General features: G+C 56.2%; 1 protein-coding gene across 3 annotated transcripts in view; it reads right to left on the bottom strand.

Annotated features, from left to right (window-relative positions):
- The window catches only part of SMAD3 (SMAD family member 3), a 114662-nt gene that overhangs the window by 16836 nt on the left and 82020 nt on the right, over window positions 1-15806 (bottom strand). For 2 of the 3 annotated variants that reach the window (XM_025472396.3, XM_035708683.2), the window contains exons 2-4: window positions 4313-4506; window positions 4020-4151; window positions 2620-2694 (exon numbers count right to left, since the gene is read on the bottom strand). In XM_025472396.3, the coding sequence (XP_025328181.1) occupies window positions 2620-2694; window positions 4020-4151; window positions 4313-4506 (401 nt within the window). Of the gene's footprint in view, window positions 1-2619; window positions 2695-3633; window positions 3681-4019; window positions 4152-4312; window positions 4507-15806 lie in introns of those variants that run through there. The other variant, XM_025472397.3, reaches the window with a different exon arrangement.

Below are 15806 nucleotides of genomic sequence, written 5' to 3'. Positions count from 1 at the left end.
TCCTTGCTTGACCCTCCCTCCCTGGGTCCCAGGTTTTACCCGTGGGACGAAGGCATGAGCAGACCACCTCAGAGGGGTCCCCGGAACCCGATGGGGTGAGGGCCCCACCAGAGCCCGTGGCACAGGGTACAGAGCCCCCAGGAAAACGCCCCGGCAGGGACGGCCCTCACCCCAGCCTCGCTCCGAGGCCGCCAGCAGCACAGAGAGGGCTGCAGCTGCCCACCTGGCCCGGAACCCCAATCTGGCCCCTTCCCCGGGTCTCGGGATGCTCGAGCTGCCTCAGGAAGGCTGCACCTCTGCTGCCTGAAGACGCAGGACGTGCTGCCCGAGGCCTGGAGCCCAAGCTACCGATCCCCCTGCCCCCCACCTCCCGTCCAGCCCGCACTCCCAGAGAGAAGCGCAGCCTCGGCCTTTGGAAATGCGGGGCTCATCCCGTCCCTGCCCCAGGGGCCGCGGAGCCCTTCTGCAGTCACAGCCCCGTGGGGTGCACGCCCCCCCTTCGGGCCCCCCACGCAGGTGCCGTGGGCTATTCGTGCGGGTCTGTTCCTGCTCCCCAGCTCAGCTCCAACCTCCCTGGGGTGAGGCATGAGCCATGGGCTTCTCTGCTCCCCCAGAGCCCCATCCACCAGGGGAGGTCGAAGAGTCCTGGAGCGTAAGGGCTCCCCGACCGCCCTGGAGTCCGGCTGGGTGACAGCAGTGTCAGCTACGGGATTTTAGCAAAGTGGTCTAACCTCTCGGAGCCTTGATTTTTTTCTTCCCCTTCTCAGGTATAAGACGGGGATACGACCATCTATTGTGTGATTTGTAGGCGTGAAGTGTGGTCGAGCATATACAAGTGACTGCACCGTGACTGCACACAGCAGGCGCTCAATACATGCTGGTTTCCCGTTTTGTGGCAACCCAAATCACAAGAGGGTCCGCGAAGGCCTGGCCTGGAAGGGCATGTGGTGTGTGTCTGGGGGGCACACAGGGCCAGACAAGGTGGTCCTTGGACCCCAATTAGGACACTGTCACATCTCAGCTGCCGGGACAGCAACTTGACTGGTTTCCAAATGGACAACTTTGAGTCAAGAAGAGAGGGGAAGCTGGAGACCCCCACCCATCCACCCACTGGCTGGGGGAGGGGGGGGTCCCTAAAGTCCCTAAAGTCCCTAAAGCCCCATGTCTATGACTGACAGATCACGGATGTCCACACAGGGCCCTGCAGGTCCACTGATGGGAGGAGAGGGAAAACGACGAGGGGACAGCGAGAACGGGGCAGAAAGGAGGGAAGGGGAGGTGGGGGGCGGGTGGAGAGCCGAGGAGGGGGCGCGGCTGGCTGCACATTCTGTACTCAGACTCTCTCTCTCTTTCTCAAGCAACAGTCATCATTCCACAAAGAAGGGACAGCAAGGAGGGGAGAGAAAGAGCGAGAAGAGCAGTGCAGCATCTGAAGAGATGCTGCTGGGCCCACCTCTTCCCACGCCAGCTCTTCGGAGCTGCGAGCCCGAAGCGGCTGCTGGCCTCAGCGCAGGAGGCCGTCGACGCATGCCAGCGGGTTCAGGCCACCCCCTCGCGGGCCGTGCGCTAGACCCCCAGGTGCCACGACACCCGGCTGGGCATGGAGCAACTGTGTTTACGACGAACGGGCACGTCTCCCTCGTGCTTCTTTCTGGATCTGCACAGCCCGTCTGGGGCCGTGTGCAGGGCGGGGGGCTCTGCTGCAGGTAGCGGCTCCCTGTGCACCAGGCACGCCCCTACCATTGGGAGGGAACATCTGCTCGGCTCCCCCCTCCTCCCTCCCCCTCCTCCTCGCCCAGCCACACGCAACACGGTGTACGTTCCATGTGGCAGCTGGGGTTCAATTCAAGGAGCCTCTGGTTTGGAGCCAATTTGGTCCCATGACAAATGACGCGGGAACATCTGGAGATGTGGCTGGAGACAACTGGGCTGGGGCCCTCGTGGCAGGAATACACAGATCGTGTTTGGTCCCTGCACAAAAATAGATGCTTCGGGGGCTTCCACCGGCGAGGACCCTGCCTCCTGGAGGACTCGGGCTCTCCTGAACTGTGTCGGTGCTCGAGCCCACCCACCACCCCACTGCCAGCAACGTCTCAGTGGGGCACAGACTCTGCGTGAAGCCTGAAGTGACTCCCGGCCACACTTGAAGCCTTGAATGATGATGGTCTTCCTGCCTCGTCCCCACTTTCCAGCCACGCTGGGCACTCGCCACCCCGGAATGCACCGGGCTGTCCCGCCCACACCCCCTCACACCCACCTGCCATGACTCTGCCTGGCATATCCTTCGCCTGCCCTCATGGCTTGGCCAACACCCACCGGCTCCAAGACTCAAGAGAGACCTATGCGGTAAGGTACTTGCCCACCCCCGACACCGCCTCCCCAGGCTGGGGCAGGTGGGCCTCCCTGGGGCCCAATGCCACAGGTGTCCCCCATCAGGGCATACAGGAGATGGCACGGTAACTGCCAGTTGTCTTCCTTAAAACTGAGAGCAGCTCAGGCCCCTCCTCTCCCCCCCAGCGCCCGGCACATAACCAGGCACACAGGGGCTGCTCCACAAAGGCGGGATAGAGGGGGAGAGGCAAGGGGCGGGGAGGGCAGGCACTCAGGGTTAGGACTGACCTGCGTCCATGCTGTGGTTCATCTGGTGGTCACTGGTCTCTCCATCTTCGCTCAGGTAGCCAGGGGGTGGGGTTTCTGGGAATCAGAAGGAAAGGTGGTTCACTGAGCGGCCTCCGTGGTTTGGCTCCGAGGCCCTCACTGCACTCATCACGCGTCCACACCCCTCTGCCAGCAGCAGGTGCCGGAGGAACTGTGGGCCCCAGAACAAGGGCACCAGCCCCTGGACCCAGGGGTCCTCACGCCCTTTGACCCCCAGTTCCTTGCCTGGATTGCGACCACTTTTGCTCACGCTGCCCTGACTGCCCAGGCTAACACGCCTGTTCCTAGAGCCTCTGCCCAGCTAACTTCTCCCCATCCTGGAAGGTCGGGGCTAAGCCCACCGCTCCAGGGAGGCCGTGCACTTGCCTCAGCCCTACCCGTCTCTCCTCCCAAGGGCACACGCCTCATGCTGCCCCTTGGCTCTGCCATCTACTCTTGCACAGACACCTTGTTCCTCGTCGTCCCTTTAGGGGACATCCTGGCTTCCCCAGCACGCTGCACGTTCAATGACAGCAGCGGCTGCAATCCCTTTCTCTGGAGGACCCCAGATCGTGACTTAGCTCCCTAAGGTTTGCTCAGTGAGCCCAGTGACCTTCACCCCGGGGGGCCAGAGCCACCTGTGAAGGACCCGGAAAGGCCGGGCTCTGAACGCTCTGCCCCCACGCACGGGCCTGTGGTCAACCTGGCTCTGCACAGAGCACTCACGCGGGGCGAGAGGCTCCTCCAAGCCGGAGCGCTCTCCCTGCTCTCACTCTCGGGAAGGCAGGCAGCAGGATTCCTAGGCTGGGACCAGCCCCTGAGCTGCCAAGCAGTTTTCCTGGCCGCCCTGGTGCTGGTGATTCACTCATTATTTGCATGTAAATGAGGGGCTTCCAAAAACATCTGCACTGACAGCTGAGCCCCCTTGCTCCCCCAGCAGGAAAAAGTCCACTCGGCCTCCGCCCCCACCCAGGCTGCAGCCCACGCCAGGCTTACCTACTCAGGGCCCCTTCTCCGCACTGGCTGCCCGGCCCTGGCTCCCCCTCCGCTCCCCCACGGCTCTGCGGGCCCCCAGACCCTTGGGGGGATCCTGCTCAAACTCCAGCCTCGGCCCGGCCCGCGAGGGCGGTGAGAGAAACACAGCGCTGCTATTTCCGCTTCCAAAATAAATGACTGCACGGAGCCCGGGCGGAAGGGTCACGCCGCCGCCGGCCGTGCCAAGGAAAGCATCATTAGCGCGCGCGGAGCCAAAGCCACGGGTCCTCTCCCAACGGGTGTGCGGGTCTGAGTCAGGGGCCCTCGGGCCAGTGCTGTGTGCAGAGGGGGGACGGCCGAGGAGGGCCCGCAGAGATGGGGGGCGGCCTGCATGCCCCGGGGCCTACCTGGAATATTGCTCTGGGGCTCGATGCCCGCGGGGAAGTTAGTGTTCTCGGGGATGGAATGGCTGTAGTCGTCCAGCGGGGGGAACTCGGCCGGGATCTCTGTGTGGCGTGGCACCAACACGGGAGGTAGAACTTTCCGGAAGAGCAGAGGCAGATCAGTGTCAAGGCCAGGCTGGCATCAGAGCCCTCCGAGCACCGTACGTGCGCCCGGCAGCCCTGCACCCGGGGAAGGGGAAGGACAGGCAGGTGGCCGCAGACACCCCCGACCGCCACCACCGAGAGGCGGCGCCTACCTGGGGTCTCTACCCTCTGATAGTGGTAGGGATTCACGCAGACCTCGTCCTTCTTCATGTTGAAGGCGAACTCACACAGCTCCATGGCCCGCAGCTCGTGGTGGCTGTGCAGGTCGGGCCATCGCCACAGGCGGCAGTAGATGACATGCGGGAGCCCCTTCCGATGGGACACCTGCAGCCGGCCATCCAGGGACCTGTCGGGACGGTGAGGGGCCAAAAGAAACAGCAGAGTGGATTTGGCTTGCGTTCCCCCAAACTGAGCCCGCACGGCTGCCTCCAGGGAGCTTGCTGGAAGAGCCTCAGGAAGCCCTCCCCGCTGTTCCCCCCAGTGCTCTGACCCGCACAGGACCCGGGGACCAGAGAATCCTGTTAGCTGGCGCTGGCGGGGATCCCAGGAGAGGAACACAGAGGCCCACCAAGGAAGGCCCAGGGCCTCCCAGGGCCTCCCCAGGCTGGCAGGGTGGACCTTGACCGCACCGGGCCCCGGAGTGGGTTCTCCAGCCCTCAACCCCCCACGTGAAGGAAACAGCACTTGAATCACATTCTGAGAAGGTCCACGGGTTGGGCCGAGGGGGTCAGGACTGAGCAAAAAAACTTTAGGTAAGTGTTTGCGTGAGGACGGCAGTGATGCTGTGAGGTGACAAACCACAGGCTGTGTCTGACCCCTCCCAACACTCACTCAGGGTTATTACCCCCAACTCCATGTCAGAAAACAGCAAAAATCCTTTAGTTGGTATTTGTGATGAAGGAGGGAGGGAGGGAGGGCAATTATAGACAATTTTGGACGGTTTAACATATGCCAACCTCTCAGGAATCCCTTTCCGGTGGAGGGTCGTCTGCAGGGGTCACATCCATAGAGCCCTCCCCACCCCCCCAGTTCAGAGCCAAGGCCTGAAGGATGGTGCATAAGCTGAGCACGAACACAGCCTCCAATTCTATATCAGGCTCAGTTTTGCAACTGTCCCCAGCCCGGCTGGACCGAACACCACTGCCAACGACTGTGCCCTGTCCCTGTGCAAACGACGTCCTCTGTGCTGACCTGGCCTCTGAGCAGCTGTGACCTGGCGCCCCCACCTCTCAGGCCGGGCCAACGCGTGGTCCCCGACCAGCAGTACGGGTCCACAGAAGTTTGTAAAAAGGAAGAATCTCAGAGGCTTCCCCAACTTACTAAGTCAGAGCCTTCCTCTTTGCAAAACCCCCCAGGTGATGTGCATGCAAAGAAAGGCAGGCCGAGCAGTGGTACAGGATGGGGCGGCTGGGAGCTCGGGAGTGGCAGGTACGCCGACGGCCCTGAGTAAGGTGGGGAGGCAGGAGGCTTCTGAAGAGCACAACAGTATCAGACGGGTGAGGGGTCCTGTTCACACAGGCATTTAAATATTTTCTGAGCTCCTATTATGGGCACTAGGGGACACAGTGGTGAGGGAAGAGATGTCACAAACAGACCACAAAGTGGTCCCTGCTCCCACGGAGCTTCTAGTGCAACGGACAAGATCAGTATTAATGAAACGATCATACGCAGCTGCAGTCGCAAACCATGCAAGTGTTCTGAAGGAAAAGCACAGGGACACCCATGACCCTGGGGACCTTGCTTTACTGACGGGCTGGACAGGGCATCTCTGCGCGGGTAATGGTTGGCCTGAAAGTCTGAAGGACAAATAAGAACTAACGAGGCAAAAGGGTGTGGGAGGAGGGCGTTCCAAGTAGGGGGAATATCACGTGCAAAGGCCCTGTGAAGGGTGGAAAATACAGGAAGGAGGGAGAACAGAAGGAAGGCCAGAGCGACTGGGGAGGAGAGGGGGTGAGAACTGGGCATGGGAGTGGGCAGGGCAGGCTCTACAGGGCCTCAGGAGCCTTTTTCCTAAAAGCCAGAGGGAGTCCCTAAGATGTTTAAGCTGAGTGTGTGCACGGGTGTGACACAAGACAGGCCCTGTGAGAATCCAGGCAGCCGGGACAAGACGGAGGGCCATGGGGCTGGATGACAAGTGCAGGTGCACGTGAATAAAGAGGTGCACGTGAATAAAGAGGTACACAACGGCGGCGGGACTCCTCTCCCTCCAAGAAGGCCCATCCAGGCCACCATCCCACCAGTCAGTGGGTGCAACTTTTCTTAATAGCTGGGTGGGGCCAGTGGAGAAGCATCTGCAAGCTCTCCCTCCCCTCTGCCCCCAGCCAGGACTGAGGGCACCCATTTGCCTGAATCAACAGAATTTATGGGCACTCTGTGAGGGAAGGCCTGGCTAGATGCAAACCAGAAGCACGAGAGAGAGAGAGAGAGAGAGAGAGAGAGAGAGAGAGAGAGAGAGATGGGAATCCAATCAAAGTCTCTAAGCCACCGGCCTGGGAACAGGGAAGGGACAAAGGTTAGAGCAAGTCTTAGTTACAGGGATTGACAGGGAGCTGCTGACGGAGGGCGTCTCAAAGGATGTAATTACCTCCCTCCCGTGGGGCCCCGAACCAAGGAACCCCTCCAGCCAAAACACAGTAATTACCACGCAGAACAAGAAAGGACAGCCTGGGACTCGCTGGCCCCCCACCCCAGCAGCCTCCCCCAGGTAGAGGACGACTATGGGATGTGGGGTCATGCAGCCTGGGGTCAAAATGGGGTTCTCCTCTCCCAGCCGGGAGACCCTGGCAAGGCCTGAGGTCTGTGGGACGCCCTGTCAGCTGCTTCATCTGTAAAATGCAAACATCTCCCCCCACCCGTGCAGCTCAGTACCCCCTGGAAGTGCCCTGGGAGGCACCACCCCGTGGGCGGGTGTTAGTGCTGTGCACTCAGGAGCCCTGGGCAAATGGAGTGAGTTATAGGGCTGAGGAGGAGACGGAGGGTGGGAAGTGATGAGTGGAGGGAAAGTTACTCAGCTGCTCCCACTCTCCTGCGAAGCCTGCAGATGAGGGCCGTGGCCACGTTCACTCTTCAGACGTTGACAAGAGCCCAGCCAAGAGCCAGCTGGGCACTGTGGCTGCCTCTCCAGGGGGAGGCCCTGGGGAAGGGCTCCGGTGCGCAGCGAGGGAGGGTTGTGGCTACGGAGGGAGCCCTCCACCCCCCCCAACCTGTGATTGAAGGGGGTGACCCTCTTGTTTTTAAAAATAACAATAATACAGGGCAAGAGGCGGGGTGGCAAGGGACGACACAAGAGCCGGGTCTCAGCTTCCACGGGGCAGACAGCCCAGGAGCGTGACCAAAGGCCAAGCTTCTGACAACTCTGTACCTGGGCCGGAGCCTTTAGGAAGGGAAGGTGTTGGGGACAGGATGCTCTGGGTGCTCTTGATGAGGAGGGGCCCAGCCCTGACTTCGGAAGCCCCCAGAACAGGGCACCTTGCTCAACAGTGACTGGAGTGGACCTAGGAATTCACACCTGCTCAGGGACCTGCGAGGGCATCGAGGCAGAAATGGGGCGGCCGTGTAGACATGCGGCTCTGGCACATCGCAGGTGACGAGGAGCAAGGCCTGGGTGTGAGGTGGGCTGGGATGTGGTCGCTACGGGTTTTTGCAGTTGAGGGATGGGAAGGAGCATCGAGGTGGCGGAGGACAGGTTTATTGCACCTGTAGGTTGGGGACTTCGGTTTGCCAGTTCCTCGGCCAATCCTTTCTGCATTTCATGGGCTGTTTCCTCTCGAGGATAAAGTGCTTGGCTGTCTCCCTGAAGAATTATGGCATGAAAGGCTCCAGGCAGGGAGGAAGGGGGAGAGAGGAGGAGAGAGAGGAGAGGAGAGGAAAGGGGGCATGGGGGTGGAGGGAAGGAAGAGAGCAGAAAGGGAGGGGTGAGGAACAGAGGAAGGGAGGAGAGGGAGGGCAAGAAATGTCCTTCCACCAAATACAACCAACGGCAAGGGTGCATCTATCTCTGTCCTGCCCAAGGTAACAAGTAGGAGAAGAGGGCACCCAAGCACGGAAAGGCGGCCCAATGGGAAGAGACCTCGGAGTGGAATGAGCGGAAACAAAGCCAACCTAGCAGAGGAAGCCAAAAAAAGGTGATTCCATTTGTGCCTCAGAACCCGGGAAAGACTCAAGAATTGGAAGCACCACACACTTCTCCAGCTGAGGCGAAAACAGGAGGATGGGTTGGAAGTGTACAGAAGAGACAGTGAGACTGGCTCCCCTCCCTGAGCCCCTCAAACAGGACACCCCCTCCCCGGGCGTGTGAGAGACAGGTCTGCTCTCTGCAGAAAATGAACCGGAGGAGAGCGGGGCTCTGGGTGGGACCACCGGGGCACAGCTAGGGTCAGGCGAGGGCTGGAGATAGGCTGTTGTGGACGATCTCTTGCTCCCTCGGTACCCAGGACAGTGATGGGCAGGTGCATGCCCCCACCCTCACCTGTGGAGAAACAAACGGCCCAGCCCATAGTCGCGCCATCCCGACATTTGGGGAACCCCTCCAACAAAACGGCCCTGTTCCTGCCAGCTCAGCCTACAGGGAAGCTCACCTGCCAATGCCAAACCAGCATTCAGTCTGCTTTTTACTGCTTCACTCTTAAATGCCTACCAGATGCCTACCAGAATCTTCCGACCTTTAAAGAAAGCCTCCAACAGAAAGCACAGAGACAGAAATAAGTGGGGGAGAAAGAGGAAGTCTCAGACCATGCAGGGAGCAGAGAAACTTGCAAACAAAAGGAAACAAAAACTACTCTCTCAGAGGGACAAGATACTGCAACCCTAAAACCGGAACATTTACAAACTATTCTAAAAAAAACTCTTAGGGGGGCGTCTGGGTGGCTTAGCTGGTTAAGCCCGTGACTCTCGATTTCACCTCAGGTCATGATCTCATGGGTTGTGGGATCGAGCCCCGTGTTGGGCTCTGTGCTGGGCAGGAATCTGATGGGGTTCTCTCTCTCCCCCTGCTTCTCCCCCCGCCCACTTCTCACAAACCAAAACCAAAACCAAAAACAAAACCAAAAACACCCTCTTGGAAATAAATAATAAAAATAAGGTAAAAATTGAGAGACTTGAGTTTTTCAACTGGTATACGTGATTTATCAATTAAGTTTTTAAAGATCAAGCCCAGTAACTTCAAAGCAGTGTGTTAAGGGCAAAACCACTGAGAACCACACCAATGGAGCCTAACGAGGTCCAGAAATAGTCGCGTGTATATGGACAGGCTGATGTTCAACAAAGGGACAAAGACAATTGAGTAGAGAGAGGATTGTCTGTTCAACAAAGGTGCTAGGATGACTGGAGACCCATATGCGAGACAAATGAGCTTCAATCTACACTTTGCACCCTATACAAAAATGAATGGAAATGGGTCCTACTACAAAGCCTGGAAATAGACCTTCCAGAAGAAAACACAAGAAGGGATCATTGTGACCTTGGCCCAGGCACATGTGCCTTGGATACCACCACAGAAACACATTCCACTAAAAAAGGAAGTTGGTAAGTTGGACTTTCTTTTTTTAAAGATTTTATTTATTTATTTATTCATGAGAGACACAGAGACAGGCAGACAAAGAGGAAGAAGCAGGCTCCTCACAGGGAGCCCGATGGGATCACGCCCTGAGCCAAAGGCAGATGCTCAACCGCTGAGCTACCCAGGCGTCCCGGAAAATTGGACTTTCATCGAAATGTAACCTCCTGGTCTTTGAACAACATCGTCAAGAGAATAAAAAGCCCCAAGTTGGAAGAAAATATTTGCAAAGCCTGCATCTGATAAAGGACCTGCTCCTGGAGTATATAAAGAACTCCAAAAACTCAATATGAAGAAAACAAACAACCTGACTATAAAAACAAAAGAAAAAAACGGGTTTGATTTGATTTTAAATGATTTGAACAGATGCTCCACAAAAAGATACAAGGATGGTAAACAGGCACACGAAATGATGCTCGATGCCACTTGTCATTAGGGCAGTGCAAACTTAAACCACGATGAGACACCACCTCATAATTGTTCAAATGGCTACACTTAGGGATTGTGCGACGCGCTGGCGAGGTCAGGGAGGGCCTGGGACTTCCCACGCTGCCGGTGGGTGCGTGTAAGGGTTTGACTACTTTGGAAAACACTTTGGAGGTTCAGAACAGTTCTTCAAAAGTTCAAAACATAAACCTACCACGTGATCCACTCATTCCACTAAGTGCTTCCCGAGAGACGGGAAAGCATCTGCGACCTTGCGTACGAACGTCCACGGCAGCTCTACCAGTAACAGCCCCAAACTGGAAGTTGCCCGATGCTGATCACCAGGTGAACGGACAGACAAACCGGGACATACCCACACAAAGGAACACTATTCGGCAGAAGAACGAGGGTCCTGTCGATACACATAACACGGACGAATCTAAAAGCAGTTACGCCCAGTGGAAGAAGCCACGCAGGACTCCGCTGATGTCAAACTACAGAGTAACATAAAGGGAAAATGGAAACTTCTCTCAAGTGACAGGGAGCAGATCAGTGGTTGCCTGGGGTTGGAGGGAGGGATGGGAGTGGGGCCTGATGAGGGTTTAAAGGCTGTTGGTCCACAGGCAGATACAGATGACAACATTTCTCAAGCTGTTCACTTAAATATGTGTGGTTGGTTGTAGGTCGGTTACACTATTATTCAAGAGAAACAAACAAACAAAAAAAGGCGGCAAGAGCTTTGGGGCTTTGGACTTGGATAAACCTGGATCCAAAGACTGACCGTGCTCGAGAACCGTATAAACTTTATCAAACCGGCTCAGGTCTTGGTCTTCATCTTTTAGCATCTGAAATGTAAGCCCCTTTTTGCGATTGCTGGAAAGATCCAAGCATCCTCGGTGCAAAAAGCCTTTGGCATAGATTTCTAGCACAATAAACGTAGAGGGAGCTCAAAAATACCAGCCCCCCCCCCCCACCTCCCCGGCTATGACAGCTGGGGACACAGCCAGGCCAGCCAGAGAGAGGCTTTGATTGGCCTGGTGTTTCTAATTTCTGCAAGGCTTCTGTGCTCCTCGGCTCAGAGTGGACCCTTCACAGTGCCAGGCCCCCAAGGGATAAGGCAAGGCTGGTGATGACGACGGGACACCGGCGCGTCCCAGTCACCAGGCTCCTCTCCTGGGATCACGCAGCAGTCTGCATTGGGCCACGACCAAAGACCAGCCACCTTGGCTGCCAGGCTGGGCCCCGATGGCTCTTCAGCTCACGAGCACGTGACCACCAGTGTGGCTTGGCGGGATTTTCCAGAAGTCATCTGGTCCATGTCCCCTCTTCGGGGCCCTTGACTTCTTGTGCATCGGCAACTACTCCTCTTGGCTCCGAGTCCGGGCTGCCCAGAGCCAGCCCTGGCCGTATTCCTTCTCACTCCCTCCGTCCCACTCGAAATCCTCACCGATGCTTACTGAAGTCAGAATACTGAATCAGGGGTTTCAGCTGCTGGATCTGATTTAGCTGATGTGTCCAGTACACGCCCTCTCACAAGCTCACAGGGCGCCAGGCCCATGTTAAATAAATTCAATAAATAGGCCTTAATTCTGAGCCGATGTTACCATGAACATGCTCAGATGCAGAAGAGGGTCTATTTATGGCTCATTCTGCTCCCTGGCCCAGTCCTTCCTTGTGGCCCAAAAACCAGTCGCTGGGGCTAAGCACACAGTCCCAAGGCCGGGCCTCTGGGCCTCCTCCCCGTTTCTGACGGAGATCTCTTCCCACACCCACTGGCTTCCTGATGAGAGACCTCCAAGTCTTTCTCCAGCAACCCTCTCCAGCTCCTCTGACAGAGGTTTTAATCCTTAAATATATTCTTCACCAGCCGAACCATTTCCTGTGGCAGGAAATTAGGTCTCCTCCCATTGGCTCCAAGTGGGACCCGTAAAGTGTCCCAAAATGGTGGTGGGAGCCACAGCCAAGGACGTGGCCAGAGCCCAGAGCCGACAGTAAGGCAGAGCAGGCCAGAGAGCTCCCGGGGGACAGGGTGGGCCGGGCCCACCGCCCGCCACATGCCATCCACATCCTCTGCTGCCAGGGATCTGCTGCCCGCAGCCAGCCGTGGGCCAAAGGAAAGTACCAGAGGATGTGGACCTGGGGGTCCAGCAAAGGCCTGGGAGCAGAGCATGGAAGCTCCAGAAACGTGTCGAGATCTACTGGGCATAACCCATGAGCCTGGCACACCGCTGCTATGTGAGAATGCAAAAAATGGCCAGGCCCCAGTCCCCCCCCCCACCCCCCCACCTCCACCTAGCTCGGAGAACCGAAGGGGTTTGCCGCCAAGTCCCGCAACTGCGTACGGCAGGCCCAGGACTCAAGCTCAGGCCAGTGCAGAGAAGGGGGAGAGGGGGAGGGCAAGCAGGGCCTCTGCTGTCCCCCGCTGCGTGCCTATCAGGGAAACCGACCTCTAGGCAATCAGCCAACACTGACTAAACACCTACCGCATTCCAGGCATGAGCCGAGGAAGCCAACAAAAAGAAAATCTGTGAACATTATCCTATCTCAGTTGAAACTGATTTTATTTAACACACATAATACTAACCTTTCTAGCTTCTTCCAGAGATAAGCTTTCCTTTCGGACCTGCCTATTAAGCAGTAATGGTAACAACAGTGACAGAAGTTGCTACTACTACATGCCAGGCACCGTGCTGGTCTCTCGGTGACCGATGGAATTAGTCACCTTGTCGGCATCCGTGCCCTTTGCTGGATGGCATCACTGCTCCTCCCACCGTGGGTGTAGGTCCTTGACTTTGGGTTAGGCTACTACGGACTAGCTTTGGCCCATGGAACATGAGCAGAAGAGCCAAGAGCCATCGTGTGTTTCTGCTTATCCTCTTGCACCTCGCCTTGAGAAGAGCTTCCCCCAGAGAAGCTGCCCCCTCCACCGGGGCCCGGGATCTCACACAGGGGGAGCAGATCTGCACAAGGCACCAGACCCAGGTGAGCCACAGAAGCCCGAGTCAGCACGAAAATGGCTGTTTCAAGCTGCTGAGCTTTTGGGAGCGGTTGTTACTCAACACTAGCTGACAGATACGCCACCACCGGTCTTCCAGGGAAACGTGCAAGTATCATTATCATCACATCCTGACGGAGAAGCAGAGCACTCACAGGGTTTCCCAACGTTGCTAAGGCCCAGGGTTGATATAAAGTGAAGTCAGGCTCTGCGACTCTCTCTTCCTTAACCCTAAATGGGGCATAACGGCTATTTCCTGACCATGAACGGGCCATGGAGAGAAGACTTAACCGTTTCAGAAGGATTGAATTTCCGTTTGTGGAGGACAACCTGCCTACAGGCTTTCAGAGTCAGTTTGTATTGAATATGAAGTCACCGCAATTTCTCAACTACCGTCAATTTTTTGAAGTGGTTCAATCAGCACATTAACCCAAAAACCAAACCTCTGGTATCCACTTCATCTCAATTTATTCTGTACCTTTACATTTCCCCCCTAATATCTGCTCTATCTTAGTGTAAGAAAATGGGGCTATTTCCCATCCCGGGGTTGCCAGTTAATACCACAAACCCACACCCACACCCACACTTCCCTGAATACAGATGCTGCAGCCGATAGGTCCAGTCCATGTGCTCTGAATGTTCGATGGATTCCCCTCCCACACGAGTGAGGTGAGGCCTCACCTCCCTCCCTTGGACAACAATCATGCCAAGCCATCATCTATGTGTCCACCCACGTGCAATAAAATCTTTATGCTTTTCTTGAGCTTTGCAGTATATGCGGGTTTTCTTTGTTTCGTTTGGTTTTTCCGGGACAAAATAAAAGCAAGGCTTGAGTGACTTCAAGTTTGTGTTAGGTGCTCACTCAGCAGACCATCTAAGAAGGCAGAAAAAAATTCCAGAGACCTTATAAGGTCTCTAGCATGGGTTCCATGTGGCCCTTGGGCCGCAGTGGTCTGCCCGAGAGTTCGCACTCTCTGCTGCTCCTTACACCATGCAAACATCAGAACGTGACTTTCCCTCTTCCATGCCATGGACGGCCCAGGAAACTATCTGATGGAGCAGCAAATGCAAAAAGCCCAGAAAACACCCCTGCTGAGAGAGTCAACTGATTTGGGGGTTCACTCAGGATCCACGCCCTTTGGTAAACACAGCTAAAACCAAAGCATCCTTTGTTCTGGACAGAATTTCTGCTGGGGGGTGGGGCGCAGGGGGGATTTGTGCTGAGCCTCCTGGCTGTGGGTGACAAACCACAGAGGCTTGACATTCAGGGGACAAAATGTCCCGGCCAGCTGAAGCTCTGGTTAAGCAAATGTCCGCCTAAAAACCCACTCTGGAGAACTACACACAGCTGGGACTCGACAGTCTCTTATCCAATCCCTTCCTCCCGTGGCTGGGCGAACAGAATGCTGAATTAAGCATCTCCAGTTCACCCAGCAAATGGACCTAGAGTGAGAAGGGGGCTCCCCCAGCACTGGTTCACTGTAGCCAGGAAGCCTATAATACGTACAAGTCCACTTTCCTGCCTTGGGAATTCCAATACAACAAAATGCTGTGTTTTGTTTCTTTCTTCATTGTACTGAATCTCAGGTGGCCTGAAGATCTCACTCACCAGGAGGACGGACCTTCAAAAACGGGATGGAGTAATTGCTGACCCTGGGGAAGGATGCATGCGCTACTTCCTGTCCTACCGCTGCAACTTTTTGAGGCTTGAAATGATATCAAAATAAAACAAGTTACAAACAAACAAACAATTGAGCTGTACACGGAATACACTACTGGGTGGTTGGAGTTGAAAGAAAAAGCACGTCCGATGTCAGCCTGTTCTTGTCATTTGGTGCCATAAAGAAGGAAGCTGGCTAGGTGAGGTTTGGGGGGAGGTGGGCTCTGGATAACTGAGGTTTCTTTATGAGCTTTGCCACAGGGACCACATGCTCTTGCCCAGTTTCACGTGTTCTCAGCCAGTTCTGAAAGCATAAGCACGGTTTTGAATGTTCCAGTTTAGATTGGCCTGTGAGGAGGCTCAAAACAGGATTTCACAATCCCTGATACCAGTCCCTGAACCCTCCCACCAGGAGCAACCCAATTTCCATCTGAACTTGCACATGGATAATATCCGGTGCTTCAGGCTGCCAAATTTGGTGGAACACCCCATAAAATGCCAGGCCAAACCCCTCTGTGCTTTGCCCCAGAGCAGTGCCTCGCCTCCTCTTCACTCCTCCGCACTGTATGTAGGGCACTCCCCTCTTCCTGTCCGTCTTCCAGAATGTTCTGCTCAGGTCCAGGACAGGCACCCCAAGCAGATGAGCCCTGAGTGTGAGCTCCAGCTGTTCGAAGAGCCTCCCGGGCAGACCCTCAACGGAGGAACACCTCGCCCTGCCCTCTACAAGGGGCTGGACCCTATGGGAAACACATGAAGATTATGGAGATCTCAGGGCTTCCTTCCTCCCCCGGGGCCAGGGGTGGGCACAGAATGTGTACTTCCTGGGAAAAAACAGAAGGCTGGTTTATGGAGAAAGCTCGGCTTAATTATGATCATCTGTAAAGCACACGTACACCAGGAAGCTTTCCACATGCGGCTACAAAGCAAGCCCCACTGTTTATCAACCTCAGCTCTCCCCATGTTTGGGGCCAGATGATTCTTTGTAGTGGGATTGGGCTGTTCTGGGCACCG

The sequence above is a fragment of the Canis lupus genome, chromosome 30 (assembly GCF_003254725.2).
Source record: "Canis lupus dingo isolate Sandy chromosome 30, ASM325472v2, whole genome shotgun sequence".
Lineage (NCBI taxonomy): Eukaryota > Metazoa > Chordata > Mammalia > Carnivora > Canidae > Canis > Canis lupus.
The sequence above is the reverse complement of the archived record's forward strand: the minus strand, read 5'-3'. Positions and strand labels throughout refer to the sequence as shown.